Source organism: Panthera onca, chromosome Y (assembly GCF_046562875.1).
Source record: "Panthera onca isolate mPanOnc1 chromosome Y, mPanOnc1 haplotype 2, whole genome shotgun sequence".
In the NCBI taxonomy this organism is placed as follows: domain Eukaryota; kingdom Metazoa; phylum Chordata; class Mammalia; order Carnivora; family Felidae; genus Panthera; species Panthera onca.
Window position 1 is genome coordinate 23,571,450 of NC_138358.1, and position 17,723 is coordinate 23,589,172.

At 46.7% G+C, this 17,723-nt stretch overlaps 1 protein-coding gene across 2 annotated transcripts in view; it reads right to left on the reverse strand.

The window, feature by feature from the left end:
• The window catches only part of LOC145714888 (protein Shroom2-like), a 155,826-nt gene that overhangs the window by 64,677 nt on the left and 73,426 nt on the right, over positions 1-17,723 (reverse strand). For both annotated transcript variants that reach the window (XM_081794418.1, XM_081794417.1), the window contains exon 2: positions 17,402-17,553. In XM_081794418.1, coding sequence (XP_081650544.1) covers positions 17,402-17,553 — 152 coding nt within the window. The remainder of the gene's footprint in view (positions 1-17,401; positions 17,554-17,723) is intronic.

Below are 17,723 nucleotides of genomic sequence, written 5' to 3' on the forward strand. Positions count from 1 at the left end.
CTCTCTCCTCCTCTGCCCTTGCCCGGCTCGTGTGTTCTAACACACACACACTCTCTCAAAACAGTAGTAAAGAGTATTAAAGAAATCTGAAAAGTATGTATAACTTAAACCTTCTGACAACTCACGGGGCGCCTGAGTGGCCGAGTCACTTAAGTGTCTGACTCTTGATTGCGGCGCAGGTCGTGACCTCACGGTTCCTGTGTTCCAGCCACGCTGACAGTGTGGAGCCTGCTTGGGATTCTCTCTCTCTCCCTCTCTCTCTGCGCCTCCCTCAAAAACAAATACATAAACGTTAAAATAAAAACGTTCTGACAACTCATAATTAAGGAGGAAAAGTAGATGGGTGGCAAAATGTGGAATGTGTTGACTTCAGGAGTTTCCCCATGAACAAGAGCAAAAAAACAGACAACTTCATCACACCACAGAAGTAAGGGGATTGCAATCCCAAAGTGTACCTCGTCGAGTGTCTCCAAATCCTCGTGAGGAAGGTTCTGGCTACGTGAGTCTCGTGTTCAGGTGGCATTTTCTGTGCTATCGCATCAAGGATGTGTTTCATCTTCCTTTATACTTAATTAATGAAGGAAATAAACTAGACTGAGAGTGGAGGCAAAGGAAACAAATAAAAAAAGGAAGCCTGAAAAAGAAAATGCCTTATAATCTGTGGCAACATGTTCCAACCCAGCACATGGCAAGACTGGGATATGTGCTGGCTGACTTGGGGGTGGGGGGCAGCAGGGCTCCAAGAGTGCACGCACTCCCTCCTTTTTAAAAAGACAATACAGGGGTGCCTGCGTGGCTCAGTCGGTTAAGTGGCCGACTTCGGCTCAGGTCACGATCTCACAGTCTGTGAGTTCGAGCCCCGCGTTGGGCTCTGTGCTGACAGCTCAGAGCCTGGAGCCCGTTTCAGATTCTGTGTCTCCCTCCCTCTCTCTCTCTCTCTCTCTCTCTCTCTGCCCCTCCCCTGCTCATGTTCTGTCTCTTGCTCTCTCAAAAACAGCTAAACATTAAAAAATAAAATAAAAAGATAACACATATAGATGCATGTCTATTTCAAGAAGACATAGTTGACAACCACAGTAGAAATTAAGAGCTTTCTTAAAAAAAAAAATCACCCAGTGAAAAGGTTGTACCTATAAGCTACACATAAGGATATTCTGGCTATTGGGGATAGTGATGTTTTCCTAAAACATAATGGGCTTTTCATCAGGTCCTTTGAATTTCCTAGTGCATAATGAATGTATTTGGGAAGGTTCCAGCTACCTTCTGTTTCTCAGCCCCTCTGACTACCTAAAACGGCTGGATTCATGCCAATAAGAGAGAGGACGACGTTCTGGACCCAAAGTGTTCATTCAATCACAATGCTGTGAGGATGCTGGTCTGGCAGGCTGTGGGGAAAGAGCTCTCTGGCGCCACCTAGTGGTCTCACACAGCCACTGTCCCTCTGGCTGCGTTTCAGACAGACCCAGATGAACAGAAACAAGAACAGATTTAAGGTCTTCATTTTCACAAGATCGTGGGCTTTCTTCTCGCACAAGATACACACTCAGGTGGCTTTAAGCCATTCAGCCGCCAGAAATGTGGGGACCCTGAGGAGTGCACAGGCCACAGGATGTGCCAGGACAGGAGAGCACAAGTCCCCAGTTTGAGGGCCTGGGTGAAACCACTATGCCATACTTGGTTCTTAGTGGTATCCACCCTGGCCACCCGCAGAGCCATGAGCATTAGAAGTGAGTAAATGCGGGGTGCCGGGGCGGCTCAGTTGGTTAAGCATGCGACTCTTGTCTTCCGCTCAGGTCATGGTATCTCACGGCTCGTGAGTTCAAGCCCCACATCGGGCTCTGTGCTGATGGTGCAGAGCCTGCTTGGGATTCTCTCTCTCTCCCTCTCTCTCTGCCCCTCCCCTGCTCCCTCTGTCTCTCTCACACACACAAAATAAATAAATAAACTTAAAAATTTTTTTTAAAAATAATAAAATACAGAGGTGCCTGGGTGGCTCAGTCGGTTAAGCGTCTGACTTCAGTTCAAGTCATGATCTCACCGTTTGTGAGTTCAAGCCCCGCATCGGGATCCGTGCTGACAGCTCAGAGCCTGGAGCCTGTTTCAGATTCTGTGTCTCCCTCTCTCTGCCCCTCCCCTGCTCATGCTCTGTCTCTCTGTCTCAAAAATAAACATTAAATTTTTTTAAAGTAATAATAAAATACAATGAAATCACAACAAAATTGTACCGACATTCTTCTCAAAGCTAGAACAAACAATCCTAAAATTTGTATGGAACCACAAAAGCCCCGAATAGCCAAAGTAATATTGAAAAAGAAAACCAAAGCAGGAAGCATCATAATCCCAGACTTTAGCCTCTATTACAAAGCTGTAATCATCAAGACGGTATGGTATTGGCACAAAAACAGACACATAGACCAATGGAATAGAATAGAGAACCCAGAATTGGACCCACAAATGTATGGCCAATTAATCTTTGACAAAGCAGGAAAGAGTATCCAATGGAAAAAAGACAGTCTCTTTAGCAAATGGTGCTGGGAGAACTGGACAGCAACATGCAGAAGAATGAAACTAGACCATTTCTTACACCATACACAAAGTAAACTCAACATGGATGAAAGACCTAAACATGAGACAGGAAGCCATCAAAACCCTAGAGGAGGAAGCAGGCAACTACCTCTTTGACCTCAGCCCCAGCAATTTCTTGCTCAACACATCACCAAAGACAAGGAATTAAAAGCAAAAATGAACTATTGGGACCTCATCAAGATAAAAAGCTTCTGCACAGTGAAGGAAACAATCAACAAAACAAAAAGGCAACCGACGGAATGAGAGAAGATATCTGCAAAGGACATATCGGATAAAGGGCTAGTACCCAAAATCTATACAGAACTTATCAAACTCAGAACCTGAAAAACAAATAATCCACTGAAGAAATGGGTGGAAGACATGAACAGACACTTCTCCAAAGAAGACCTCCAGATGGCCAACTGACACATGAAAAGATGCTCAACGTCACTCACCATCAGGGAAATACAAATCAAAGCCACACTGATATACCACCTCACACTGGTCAGGGTGGCTAAAATGCACAACAGGAGACTATATAGATGCTGGAGAGGATGTGGAGAAACGGGAACCCTCTTGCACCGTTGGTGGGAATGCAAACTGGTGCAGCCACTCTGGAAAACAGTGTGGAGGCTCCTCAAAAAATTAAAAATAGAACTACTCTATGACCCATCAATAGCACTACTAGGAATTTATCCAAAGGATACAGGAGTGTTGATTCATGGGGGCACACGTACCGCAATGTTTATAGCAGCGCTTTCAACAACAGCCAAATTATGGAAAGAGCCTAAATGTCCATCAACTGATGAATGGATAAAGAAGATGTGGTTTACATATACAATGGAGTACTACTTGGCAATAAGAAAGAATGGAACCCAGCCATTTGCAGCAACGTGGAAGGAACTGGAGGGTATTATGCTGAGTGAAATAAATGAGTCAGAAAATGACAGATACCGTATGTTTTTGCTCATATGTGGATCTTGAGAAACTTAACAGAAGAGCATGGGGGAAGAGAAGGAAAAAAATAGTTACAGAGAGGGAGGGAGGCAAACCATAAGAGACTCTTAAATACAGAGAACAAACTGAGGGTTGATGGAGGGGGGGAGAGGAGAAAATGGGTGATGGGCATTGAGGAGGGCGCTTGTTGGGATGAGCACTGGGTGTTGTATTAAGCGATGAACCATGGGAATCTACCCCAAAAACCAAGAGCACGCTTTACACACCGTATGTTACACAATTTGACAGTAAATTATATTACAAAGATTAAAAAAAAAAAAAAGCATTCCCTCTGGAAAAAAAATAATAAATAAAATAAAAAAAAAAGAAGGGAGTAAATGCAAAATGGCATACAGCAAACCAGTCCCGAATCACTCCTTCCTGTGGGATGTCTGCTATGGTCGAGACAGCCCCAAGACAAATATCCAACAGGAATGAATAGGGACGCTACCGAAAGAATGCTCCCTCCTTGGCCGCAGTCAGATGTAAGCCAACTGGAGAGACCGGTAAGGAAGCCCATTCTGGGAGGGAGAAACACAGAGGGTGATTTCTGGCCTCGCAAACAGCAATGAGGGGCGAATGGGGGCGCTAGAGCCACAAAGGCCTGTGCAGCCCAACCCAGAGACGCCGAAGGTCCTGCTTCTGAGCAGGTGCTGCGGGCAGGGATGTGACAGACGGACCAGCAACGCCCCACGTTGAGCCTGGGGCTGCGCAATCCCAGAATCACTGGATAGGCAGTGGGGCTTCGTCCGTGCTCACACCGGGCCAGGGTCAGCCCAGTGTATGTAGGAAAGGAATCCTGTTTGTTCAAACGGCTGTTGATGTTTGGAATCCTTAAAACACATGCTTATTGTAGAAAATATGGAATATTTAAAAATTAAAAGGCCAAAAAGATGCACAAGGAAAAGAAGCCATGATCTAAAGACAGCCCTCTGCATGACCTCCTCTCTGTCTCTAGACAATTTGGAGAAGCCTGCAGACTCCGTGTCTCCATTTCACTCTGCGGCCCGCCTGGTTTTGGGAGTATTCTCTCATGCCACTGTCACTCTTCCCAAATGGCACCTCTAATCAGTGCTTACTATTCCTTTCATATAAATACAGAAAAGCCATAGTACTGGCTACGAACATTTTCTGCTCCTACAGATGAAATTATTCATCCTAATGAGGGTTGTTCCCCCGAAGCCTTTCCCACAAATTACATACCAAGATTAATAAAAATTTACTTCAATTTTTAGAAATAATTTTATAAGCGAGGTAGTCTTTGGGGGATTTTTGGAAGGACAGGGTTTACACCACAAATATGAAAAATGCTAGCATATCATTTAAAATTAAGAATGAATCCAGGGCCGCCTGCGTGGCTCAGTCGGTTAAGCGTCTGGCTTCAGCCCAGGTCATGATCTCGTGGTTTGTGAGTTCGAGCCCTGCATCGGGCTCCATGATGACAGCTCAGAGCCTGGAGCCTGCTTTAGATTCTGTGTCCCCCTCTCTCTCTGCCCCCCTCCCCTGCTCGTGTGCACTCTCTCTCTTAAAAAAGGAATTATTAAAATAAATGCTTCAGTGAAATGTTTGTCATTCTCATAAAGAACAGAATCCCTTCCTTGCCTAAAAAAAAATTTCGTGACTGCTGGGTTATTTTCATAGCCTTTTAGAATGAAGCCAACAGGCACCACCTCACAAAACAAACAGTCTGTGCTTGGTCACCACAAGCTGCGTCAGCCTGACTGTACCGGACCCACTGGCTGGGAGGCCAGGAGTCCAGAGGGGGAGGCCAGGTGCCTTGGCTTTGGGTGTGCATTGTGCCGGGGGTTATGATGGGATCTGGGGCTTTTAGGCAACCCTGGGGTTGGGGAAGGCTCCTTGGGGGGAGGAAATCAATAGTGATCCGTTGGGGGCATCTTAGAGAAAAGAATCAGGGGGCCTGAGGGGGGAAGAGGCCTGGATTTCAGAGAAGGGGTGGTCTGGGCAGGACTGCAAAGGTGCCTCGGTGACCCGTGGGTGAGGGGAACAGCCCTGTGTGAAGACTTTAGAATTCAAGGAAAGGAGGGGGTACAGGCCAGCAGGGGAGGTGGAAGGTGGTGGGGGGGTTGTACACTGGAGAGGGTGACTGCAAGCACCCTTTTTAGTCCTTCAAAAGGAAACACATAAAAACCAGCACTCTACAAACACAAAATGAACCTTGTTCTGACCCAGCCAAGCCTGTGGATGACTACGTCCTGACCAGCCTCTCCCTCTGCTGGTCTGTCTACCTCCTGCCAGATCAATCTCCTAGCCACGCTGCTCTAGACAGCTCTTGCTCTCACTCCAGAACCTTCAACTGCTCACAGCTGCCACAGGAGCCCAAGCTCCCACATTCTCAGGCATCTAGCCAAGCCGTGGTCTGGAGGGTGCCCCTGGGCCAGCAGCGTGGGCATCAGCTGGAGACACATGTGGGCAGGCTGGTGGCCTTGCACTAGCCCTCCCGGCAGCTCAGAGGCAAGCTCAGGGCCAGCACCGTTCTGCCCCCAGCCACCTAGTCACCCGTCCCCCTGCAGTCCGTTTGCCTGCACCCCCTCTGCCCTTCCCTGGTATTGCCGAGGTAGGACCAGATTTGCGGCTCAAACCTGGCTCAGCCTTCCAAGGGCAGGTCAGTGGCCCAGCCTCAGGTAAGACTCTGCTGCAGTCTGCTTCCCGGCCTCCTCACATCTGTTGGCTCACCACCTGTCACAGCTTTCCCAATCCAGGCCTATGAGAGCACCCTCAGCAGGCAGCTCCTGGACGGCAGCACCTAATGGTATGATTGCACGGAGCGCTTCTAACACGTTACACGAATGTATGAAGACACAGGGCCGAGCACTTGAGAAACGGCAAAGGGCTCCCTTCCCCGGCGGTGGTCAGACAACATACTGCTGTGGACGGTGATGTCATGCTGGATTGAATCCATATAGTCCTATGGGATGCGAGCCACAGAGTTCCTGCCTTTATACATGAGAAGAATTAAGATAAAAATTCCCAAATGGCCTACAGAGCTGAGACTGATACAGGACATCAAAGCTGCATTTGGAACAAACGCCAGGCTGAGAGGCAGCATTCCCACAGGATGAAAGAGGCAGGGCGCCTCTCCACGGGCCCGGGGCACCCATGGTCCTTCCCCTTCCCCCAGTAAGGGCGGGTGCATGGTTCGTCTTTCAGCCTTCGGCGCTCTTCCCGGGTGCTTCCGCAGAGAAGCCTGTGCAGAAATGTCACATAACGGGGGCGTCTGGGTGGATCAGTCGGTAAAGCGTCTGACTCTTGATTTCGGGCCCCGTGCTGACAGCACAGAGCTTGCTTGGGATTCTGTGTCTCCCCCTCTCACTGTCTCAAATAAACATTAAAAAGATACATATATTTTTTTAATGTCACATAATGAACGCAGGCAGAACTGGAGCAGACCAAAACGATTTGGCTTTTCTACTAACTTTTAAAATCTTCAGGTCAATACATCTATTCATGTAAGAAAAAAGGGGAAAAAAGACTATCTCACCCACCTGTGTTCACAGTACAGCTCCTCGAGGGACTAATGCCCGAGCAAGTTCAACTGAGTGTTTCAGAAGGGCGCCAGCCCAACCTACTGGCTACATTTCAAGAGAACGGATTTTCTGGCAAAGAAACTCAGGATATTCAAATGTGCAACCATTAGTAAAACTAATTACAAATAGCTCTAAGCATTAGCAACAGTGCTGATGAGTCATATCTGAAAGAAGTAAAAAAAAAAAACTTTCTCTGCATGTCTTAACATATCAGAAACCATCGATGTTTGCACGATAAACTTTATAAACATCACTTACACGCTTTGCAATGAAAAACAAAATCTTAACTTTGTTCCACTTTCTATTTGACTTAGAATATGAAATAACCTCACTTAATTGGAAATTCACCTGATTAAATTGCTCAAGCCATATATAATGAGCCTAAATTGGAATAGAAGCAACTTTTCCCAAAATAAAACAACTCTGATCTGCATGGTTTTCTTTTTTCTCCTGATTCCATTTAATAACAAACAATGGAAAACAGCTCCAAGACAGGGTGTCTGTCCAGCGTAAGTCTCTGGGTTTCCTCTGTCTAATAAGAAAATGAGCATTTGCAAACGGCTGTAACCCCCAACATGCTCGAAATAGAAACTTTTCCCCTGAGACTCGAACAAATGATGGCAGACCCTTCAAAAGCACAGGTTTTTGCCGACACCCCCACCAAGGCACACACCCTCCAGCAAAACACATATATGGTTTCTGGCCCAGGAAGAGCTCCTGGGAGGGAAGCGGGGAGGAATGAAGCCTGCTGATGCCCTAGCCCTGCCTGTAACCCTGCCGCATCACCACCCATAGCTGCTTCCAAGAACATCACTGCCAACCAATGTCAGGGCTGCGTGCAGACCCACCTGCTGCAGGACAGCTCCAAGGAGCCAGGAGCAGAGGGGCTCCCAGCACAACACAGGGGCGGTGCGGAGTTCACTGCAGCTTAGTGGCATCCAGAAAACAAAGCAGGCTGCAAGAAATGTGCTCGTAGCGAGCACAGCTGTTGTCACTAGACTTGAAAGCCGCTTTCTTGAAATCTCTAACTCGGCCCGAAGTCTGGCTAACCCTTTCAGCCTCCAGCGAAGAACCTCTACCCTTGGGTGTTAATCTGCTCCTGAACGCAAGCTTAGGGGCTGTAATTAGAGACACAAAAGGATTTAAGGCCGCCGGCAAAGAGGCAGAAAATCACATGAACCAACCCTATCGATAATCCGGACCCGGCAAAACTACCTGCAACACCGGATGATGGTTTGAGAGTACCATAAATGATGAGGTGGGCAGGCGTGCTTCGTTGTTGTAACCAAAACTATCTGTTCCCATACGAAGTTGAAAAAAAAAAAAAAGCCAGAGCAGTTGCAAGCTTTCCAAAGTAATGGATAGCGTGGTATTCAAAAGAAATTTTCCCGAGGATATTTGAAATTATATGTACATTTTAGAAGTTGAGGCTATGGTAATTTTGCCTCCAAAGAGAGAGAGGAGGACTGTGTCCCAGCACTCTTCATGCCATTTCAGTGCACATTCGATACGATCAGAGCGCAGCAGCCTTAACCCCAGGTCTGAGCAAGACGCCCCCTTTCCCAACACGCTGTGCGCATCACGCAGACCCTGAGCACATCTCCCACAACCGAGGCTGATCTACTCGGCTAGTAGGATCGGGAAAATGCCACAAGTGACCTGGTTTCTGGTGTTCACCTGTTCCGAGCCCATCTTAGGCCATGGTGTACCCTCTGTGCCTGCCCAGGACAACAGCCGTGGCTGTCTGTGAAAACACGGGCACAGGAGCCACTCCAGACCCGCCAGGCAGCCCTCCCAGGGAGGTGGCCTGGACACACAGGACAAAGGTGCAGATGACGACTGTCAGCGACACAGAAGAAAAGGTTACCGCATCCGCCCCTTTCCAGTGAGTAGCACTTCCTTCCTCCGCCAAGCAAAGTCGGAACAACAGAGTAGCCCGGAGGGAAGATCTAGGAAGGAGCTTTCGGCTCAGACTCTCTTCATGGCCTAACAGTTCACCTGACTCCCGGGCAGACACCCCCGCCCCCTCCTTGACCACCTGGGCATCGTGCAGGAGAACAGATGTGCACTTGGTGGGGATCACGGTTACAGGTCTCTGTTTCCAGCTGACCCCACACGGGGAGAAAGGAAGCGCTCTCTCTCTTGTGTCTGGGAAAGAAACTTCACAGGGAGAGATAAAGAGCCGCTCGCACCTCCTGACTCACCTTCCCTTCCCGGCTCCTAAGCGATGACAAGATAGCACTGCCCACGGCCCAGGAAACCAGACGCCACGGCTTTGTCCAAGCGGCTCCCCTCGATCCCATCCTGCCTACTCGCTCCCCTGATCACCACACGCAACAAAACAAAACAAGCCTACGGGTAAGAGATACACTAGCAGGAAGGAGTTAGCATGTGAACCGCTGTTTCTACTCATGAAACTCTGGGTACGTAGTTTGCACGGAGGTACATTTCCCCAGAACCTCTGAGAACCACCATACCTGCACTGGCCACCCTCAGTCTTTGCCATAAATGTCAGCCCTTCTCTGGGCCTCTGAGGACGGGCTGGGAGTACAATCAAGTTAAATAAGAGTTGAGCAAGCTAATTCATCATTTGGCCATACTCTCCGGCGGGGCAACACAGGATATTTACGTGTTTGTGGTTCAGTCTATGAATAATTTACAGAGTGCCTTTTTTTTTTTTTTTTTTTTTTTGAGAGAGACAGAGAGAGAGAGAGAGAGAGAGAGTGAGAGAGAGAGAGAGAAAGAGAAAGGGGGCACAAGTGAGTGAGGGGCAGAGAGAAACAGAAGCAGGGCTCACCCGAAGCAGGGCTTGAGCTCACTCGATGTGGGACTCGAACTCACAAACTGTGAGATCATGACCTAGGCTGAAGTCAGATGCTTAACCGACTGAACCACCCAGGCGCCTCCAGAGTGCTTTTCTATAAACTGGTCGGGTTTTGTCTGTTTGTTCGTATTTTTAAGAGTACATGATCTACTTTGGAGCTGTACATAAAGTTCTAGAAAATGCTAACTGATCTGTGAGACAGAAGTCCGATAAGTGGTTGCCTGGGGATGGAGAAAGAGGAGAATGGCAGGCTTTAAACACAGATTTAAATTTCAGCAGAGAAGAATACACGTTACCAGTTCCAGAGAAATTGTTTTAAAAGTACCTACTGGTGCCTCTGTAATAAGGCAATGTAAAACTCAGTTTGAAGTTTTAGTGGTCCTTCCTCTGAGCATCTTCAGGATTTTATAGCAGTGAGTTGCCATGTGCTGGGTGACAGCAACAGACCCTAATACTAACTAATTAACCAGGTTACAGAATTTCATTCATGTTTCTGAACAAAGCACCATTTCAGACTTTTTAAATTTTTTTTTTTTTTTTTTTTTTTTGCGAGAGAGAGAGAGAGAGAGAGAGAGCAAGTAGGGGAGACAGGCAAAGAGACTGACAGAATCTCAGCACAAAGCCATATGTGGCTCCACCCCATGACCCTGGGATCATGACCTGAGTTGAAATCAAGAGTTGGAATCTTAACTGAGCCACCCAGGCATCCCTTAGACTTTTTTCTATTAGGCAAAAAATAATATCGACATATCGTATTAAAAATTAATACAAAGTTATTTTAAAAAATTTTGTAATACCTAAGTGTTATTAAAAGTATTTCAGGGGCGCCTGGGTGGCGCAGTCGGTTAAGCGTCCGACTTCGGCTCAGGTCGTGATCTTGCGGTCCGTGAGTTCGAGCCCTGCGTCAGGCTCTGTGCTGACAGCTCAGAGCCTGGAGCCTGTTTCAGATTCTGTGTCTCCCTCTCTCTGACCCTCCCCCGTTCATGCTCTGTCTTTCTCTGTCTCAAAAATAAATGTTAAAAAAAATTTAGATAACTTGTCACCTCCGTCAGCTAGCAGGCGCCCTGCATCTCCTCCCTGTCCCTCCACTGACCAGTTCTCTGTGGCATAGATGCTTTGCTTGGAATAGAATTCAGATCATTCTGATATCCTTAAAGATGTTCCTCTACTTAAAAAAAAAAAAAAAAGCTTCTAAAGATATGGGAAGACGCCCAAATTCATTCATAATGAAAAGTGCCCATTTAAATTGTTTTGAATTTTTAAAAATGTTCATTTTACTTTTGAGATAGAGTGTGCATAAGAGAGAGAAGGGGAGGGGCGGAGAGAGGGAGAGAGAATCCCAAGCAGGCTCCACGCTAACAGCACAGATGCAAGGCTCAACCTCACAAACCGTGAGATCATGACCTGAGCCGAAATCGAGTCAGATGTTTAACTGACTGAGCCATCAGGTGCCCTAAAAATGTGCATTTAACCAACGAAGCCATTTTCCACCCATCACATTTGAAAAGAGTACAGAACTAAACTGAAAATAACCTCTGCTAGAGTGGACCTGAGCCTGAAAAGTGGTCCGAGAAATTTGGAGGTGGCTATCACAGTTCGTGCTCCCCAAACTTCTGATTCAAGAACCCCAGGTTGGAAATGGACTGCAACGACCTGTACGTACAGGTACACGGACTCGGGTACAGAGACACCACATGCTGCAGTTACAGGCTTTCACCAGAAGCACCAGAAATATCCGTCTACAGAGGTTCTGTAGAACAGCGGAGGATCCAGACTGTGGAGCAGCGTGGGGTCGTTAAGAGAAATCGTGACTCAGACCTCAGCGCAGTCAACCCAGAACGATCTCTGCGGATACAGGCGTTAAGTGCACAAGAACGTGTATGATACAAAGAAGCCCAAGATCAGCAGTGAGTGCCAGTGCTGCTCTCCGGAGACGCACAACAGAGGTGCAAGGCCCCTGGGCCACCCAATGCCCTTCTGAGCCCGGGGAGTCGACTGCACCCTGGTGTTACTTTAAGAACTGAATAAATGCAGAATACATGTTAGCCTTAGAATATATCGTAGCCAGCACTCCAACACCCGCCTTCTTAGGGTCCTTCTTCTTGTCCCGATCACAGAGCAATAAACAGACCTTCTCTGGGGCACTGCCTAGAACAGAACAGGGTGCACAGCTGATGGTTTCCTGGGGACCAACCCTCCTGCTGACTCCTACGAGCACAGGCACACTGAACCCCCAAAGCTTTTCCTCTTTAAAAATGCAACGAGCTGGGGTGCCTGGAGGGCTCAGCTGGTTAAAGTGTCCGACTCTTGGTTTCAGGCTTAGATCATGAGGTCATGGTCTCACGAGTTCAAGCCCTGTGCTGGGCTCTGTGCTGTCAGCGTGGAGCCTGCTTGGGATTCTCTCTCTCCCTCTCTCTCTGCCCTACCCCACTCACACTGTCTCTCTCAAAATAAACTTAATTTAAAAATTGTTTTAAGTTAAGAAAAAAAAAATTTTTTTTTTTTAATTTTTTTTTTTTCAACGTTTTTTATTTGTTTTTGGGACAGAGAGAGACAGAGCATGAACGGGGGAGGGGCAGTGAGAGAGGGAGACACAGAATTGGAAACAGGCTCCAGGCTCCGAGCCATCAGCCCAGAGCCCGACGCGGGGCTTGAACTCACAGACACGAGATCGTGACCTGGCTGAAGTCGGACGCTCAACCGACTGCGCCACCCAGGCGCCCCAAGAAAAAAAAATTTAATATAAAAAATTAAAATAAAAATACAGTGAGTTTTTTTAATGCTAGTTTTTATTGTTATAAACATAACTTGTGAGTATAATAATATAATTTATAAAGTTCTATAAAAGTAATAAGTAATACGTTACTTAAATGTACATTTAAAAATGTTTAAGATGGTAAATTTTTTTTTATTGCTCACCATGATAAATATACTTTTATTTATTTATTTTTTTTTTATTTTTTTAAATTTTTATCCAAATTAGTTAGCATATAGTCAACAACAACTTCAGGAGTAGATTCCTTAGTGCCCCTTCCCCATTTAGCCCATCCCCCCTCCCACACCTCCTCCAGTTACCCTCAGTTTGTTCTCCATATTTAGGAGTCTCTTCTGTTTCGTCCCCCTGCCTGTTTTTAGATTATTTTTGTTTCCCTTCCCTTACGTTCATCTGTTTTGTCTCTTAAAGTCCTCGTGTGAGTGAAGTCATAGGATATTTGTCTTTCTCTGACTGACTCATTTCACTTAGCATAATACCCTCCAGTTCCATCCACATAATTGCAAATGGCAAGATTTCATTCTTTTTGATTGCCGAGTAATACCCCATTGTATATATGTACCACATCTTCTTTATCCATTCATCCATCGATGGACATTTGGGCTCTTTCCATACTCTGGCTATTGTCGATAGTGCTGCTATAAACATGGGGGTGCACGTGTCCCTTTGAAACAGCACACCTGTATCCCGTGGATACATGCCTAGTAGTGCAATTGCTGGGTCATAGGGTAGTTCTATTTTTAGTTTTTTGAGGAATCTCCATACTGTTTTCCAGAGTGGCTGCACCAGCTTGCATTCTATTTTTAGTTTTTTGAGGAATCTCCATACTGTTTTCCAGAGTGGCTGCACCAGCTTGCATTCCCAAGATGGTAAATTTTCTGTTATATGTATTGTACCACAATATCTTTAAAAATTAAAACTAAGAACAGGGGGCATCTGGGTGGCTCTGTGGGTTAAATGTCTGACTCTTTTTAAAAAAAATTTTTTTTCATGTTTATTTATTTTTGAGAGAGAGAGAGAGAGAGAGAGAGAGAGAGCGAGCACAAGCAGGGGAGGGGCAGAGAGAGAGGGAGACAGAATCCAAAGCAGGCTCCAGGCTCTGAGCTGTCAGCACAGAGCCTGACACGGGGCTCAAACCCACAAGCCATGAGATCATGACTTGAGCGAAAGTCGGATGCTTAACCAACTGAACCACCCAGGTGTCCCATCTTTTTCTTTTAATGTTTATTTTTAAAAGAGAGAGAGAGACAGAGTGACAGAGAGATACAGACAGAGACAGTATGAGTGGGGGAGGGGCAGAGAAGGAGGGAGACACAGAACCCGAGGCAGGCTCTAGGCTCCGGGCTGTCAGCACAGAACCTACGTGGGGCTCGAACTCACGAACCATGAGATCATGACCTGAGCGAAGGCAGACGCTTCCGATTGAGCCACCCAGGAACCCCCTTAATCATCGGACCTTTGATCTCAGTTCAGGTCTTGGGCTCATGCCCTATGCTGGGCTGCATGCTGGCGTGAAGCATACGTAACAAACCAACCGACCAACCTTGTAAGAATGGGACATACACGGTTCTCTGACTGCTCTTATGTGTTCCGCTCACCTGGACTTCGTGGGGCGCCTTCCCATGTCAGGAAACGCTGACATCATTTGTAACAGCAGCACTTTACAGTTTGGGTGGTCTCTAATTCATTTCAGTAATTTCCCTTTGCTGAGTATCTAGGATCCCAGAAACGAAAACCGTGGGTCCAAGACCTGCCTTTTGAAACATGTCGCCAAACTACTCGCCGGAAAGTCTGTCTAACCTGTAGTCCAATCGGCATTGTATCATATACATGCTGGTTCCCCACAATCTCACCGATGGGTCTTGCTAACTGTTAGATCTCTGCCAACAAGACAGCCAGAGCCTACCATCTCAGGGAGCGCCTCAGGGGGTGGGGGAGGGGGGCTGGCTCAGTTTGTCAGGCGTCTGACTCTTGGTTTTGGCTCAGGTCATGATCTCACAGTCCGTGAATTCAAGCCCCGTGTCGGGCTCTGCGTTGGCACAGCGGAGCCTGCTTGGGATTCTCTCTCCCTCCCTCTCTCTGCCCCCCGACCTCCTTCCCAAAACAAATAATAAATAAACATTAAAAAAAACACTACTGTCTCACTTTCAAGTAAACCTGCAGATTCCTATGAGAGACGACAGAGGGCAACCTCAATCAGCTGGGGAGCTGGTAAGGACTCCCCGAGGCAGTTGATAACACCCAGCTCACCTCTGTGGAGCACGCTTCCCTTCGCATCATCATTACTGCACTAAGCGCCACTAAATCCTAGAACACGTATCCTGCCTTAGAAAGGTTGTTAATGTGACCACAAAGGAATAATTATACAATATGACAGTGTCTCTCCTATCTCATCCTCTCCAAAGGGCTCCCAAACTACCCATCTAAGAGTGTATTTTTCTGATTTACAGAGAGGGTAGTCTGTACCACTTGGAAATGAAGTTGTTAATTCAGTGTGGCAATGAAATAGAGTTTTTTCTTCCTTGTTTCTGAGCCTCCTCCTTGGATATGGTTTCAGTCAAAAAAAAAAAAAAAAGTGAGGGGTGCCTGGGTGGCTCAGTCGGTTGAGCGTCCGACTTCAGCTCAGGTCATGATCTCGCGGTCTGTGGGTTCGAGCCCCGCGTCGGGCTCTGTGCTGACGGCTCGGAACCTGGAGCCTGCTTCGGATTCTGTGTCTCCCTCTCTCTCTCTGCCCCTTCCCCGCTCATGCTCTGTCTCTCTCTCTGTCAAAAATAAATAAACATTAAAAAAAAATAAAAAATAAAAAGTGAATTCCTTTGGGAATAGGCTTTCAAGTCTACTTGTACTAAAAATGGAAGTAAATGCTTCAGTCCATTTATTTTTTTTTAACACTTTTAAAAAATGTTTATTTACTTATTTCTGAGACAGACAGAGAGTGAGCAAGGAAGAGAGAGAGAGAGAGAGAGAGAGAGAGCGAGAGCGCGACACAGAATCCGAAGAAGGCTCCAGGCTCCGAGCTGTCAGCACAGAGCCCGACACGGGGCTGGAACCCACAAACCCATGAGATCATGACCTGAGCCGAAGTCGGATGCTTAACTGAGCCACTCAGGCTCCTGAGTCCATTTATTTTTTAAAATCTACAGTTAAACTTGAAAGAATACACTAATTCCACTTAAAAAAAAAAAGAGGAGGGGCATGCAAACACTTTAGTGTGAATTAGCCAACTACAAAATGCAAGGTAGAGAATTACTTCTATTTGAAGACAAGAAATCACAAGTACCTTTATGGGGGTTCAGGGTCGCTCCTGTGCATAAAAACATCACGCCCCTCATTCCACCTTTCTAACCACTTCAAGTCCTCCAAAGTTCTGCAATCTGATTTGCAGGAACAGGCAGCGCGCTCCCCCCAGACCTCAGCACAGCGCTAGAAAGTCCCGGTAGCTGACAAGTGTACAGGCAGCCCTGCACCATTTTCACTCAAAGGCGAAAACACAGTAGCCTGCCACCTTGTGGAAACAAGAGGTAACAACACTTCATCTGAAGCGTCAGTGCAGCTCTCTAACAGAAGAACCTACATATGCCTGAAGAAGAGAGAAAAGCATTCTAACAGGCACATGAAAAGATGCTCAACGTCACTCATCATCAGGGAAATACAAATCAAAACCGCAATGAGATACCACCTCACACCGGTCAGAGTGGCTAAAATAACCACTCAGGAAACAACAGATGCTGGCGAGGATGTGGAGAATGGGGAACCCTCCTGCACCGTCGGTGGGAACGCAAACTGGTGCAGCCGCTCTTGAAAATAGAACTACCCTCTGACCCAGCAACTGCACTACTAGGTATTTATCCAAAGGCTACAAAAATGCTGATTTGAAGGGGCATATGCACCCCAGTATTTACAGCAGTAATATCAACAATAGCCAAAGTATGGAAAGAGCCTAAATGTCCATCAACTGACAAATGGATAAAGAAGATGTGGTTTATGTATACAATGGAATATGTTCCATCGTGATGAAAAAGAATAAAATCTTGCCATTGGAGCAGTGTGGATGGAACTAGAATGTATGATGCTAAGCGAAATAAGTCAGAGAAAGACAAATATTATGTGATTTCACTCATAAGTGGAATTTAAAAAACACAACAGACGAACCCAGGAGAGGGAAGGCAAAATAAGATAAAAACAGAAAGGGAGGCAAACCGTAAGAGACTCTTACATATAGAGAACAAACTGAGGGTTGATCGGGGTGGTGAAAATGGGTGATGGGCATTAAGAGGGCACTTGTTGGGATGAGCACTGGGTGTCATATGTAAGCGATGAATCCCTGGGTTCTACTCCTGAAACCAAGACCACACTGTACGTTAACTAACTTGATTTTAAATCAAAAAAAGAAAAGAAAAAAGCATTCAAATTCACTTAATGTATCAAATAAACAATGCATAGTACTAGAAGAAGGCATCTTTTAAGTTTTGGATGCTGGATTCACCCTTGGCCAAGGAGTAGAATTTTGTGGTCATGCGCGCGCGCGCGCGCGCGCGCGCGCACACACACACACACACACACACACACACACACACACACACCTCTTAAGTCCAAACTGGGATTTGCTTGCAGTGATACAGATCAGCAGACCTGGCTTCACCTTTTGCTATTTTACTCACTTCTGTTTGTGAAAATGGCACGAGGCGTGGGTCTTACCTTTTCACTACCAGCTTCAGGGTTTTATGAGAGCCCTTCACCAGGCAAATCGCCTCCTGTCTAAACCCTGAGAGACCAATGTCGTTGATGCCGACGATCTCGTCCCCGGCCAGTAACTTGTCCACTGCCGCAGCTTTACTTCCTTCTTCAATCTGCAACAAAGAGGCATGTGCCATGAGCCTCCAAACAAGCAAAGCAAGTCCCCAGAAGTCAGCCAGGAGCAACGTGCCTGTGACGTGTGCCGCCCACAGCTCTATGACTGGCTCTGCGATCGGCCAGGACCCCATCTAGGCCCTCAGGCTGCGCGGATTCCTATTTGACG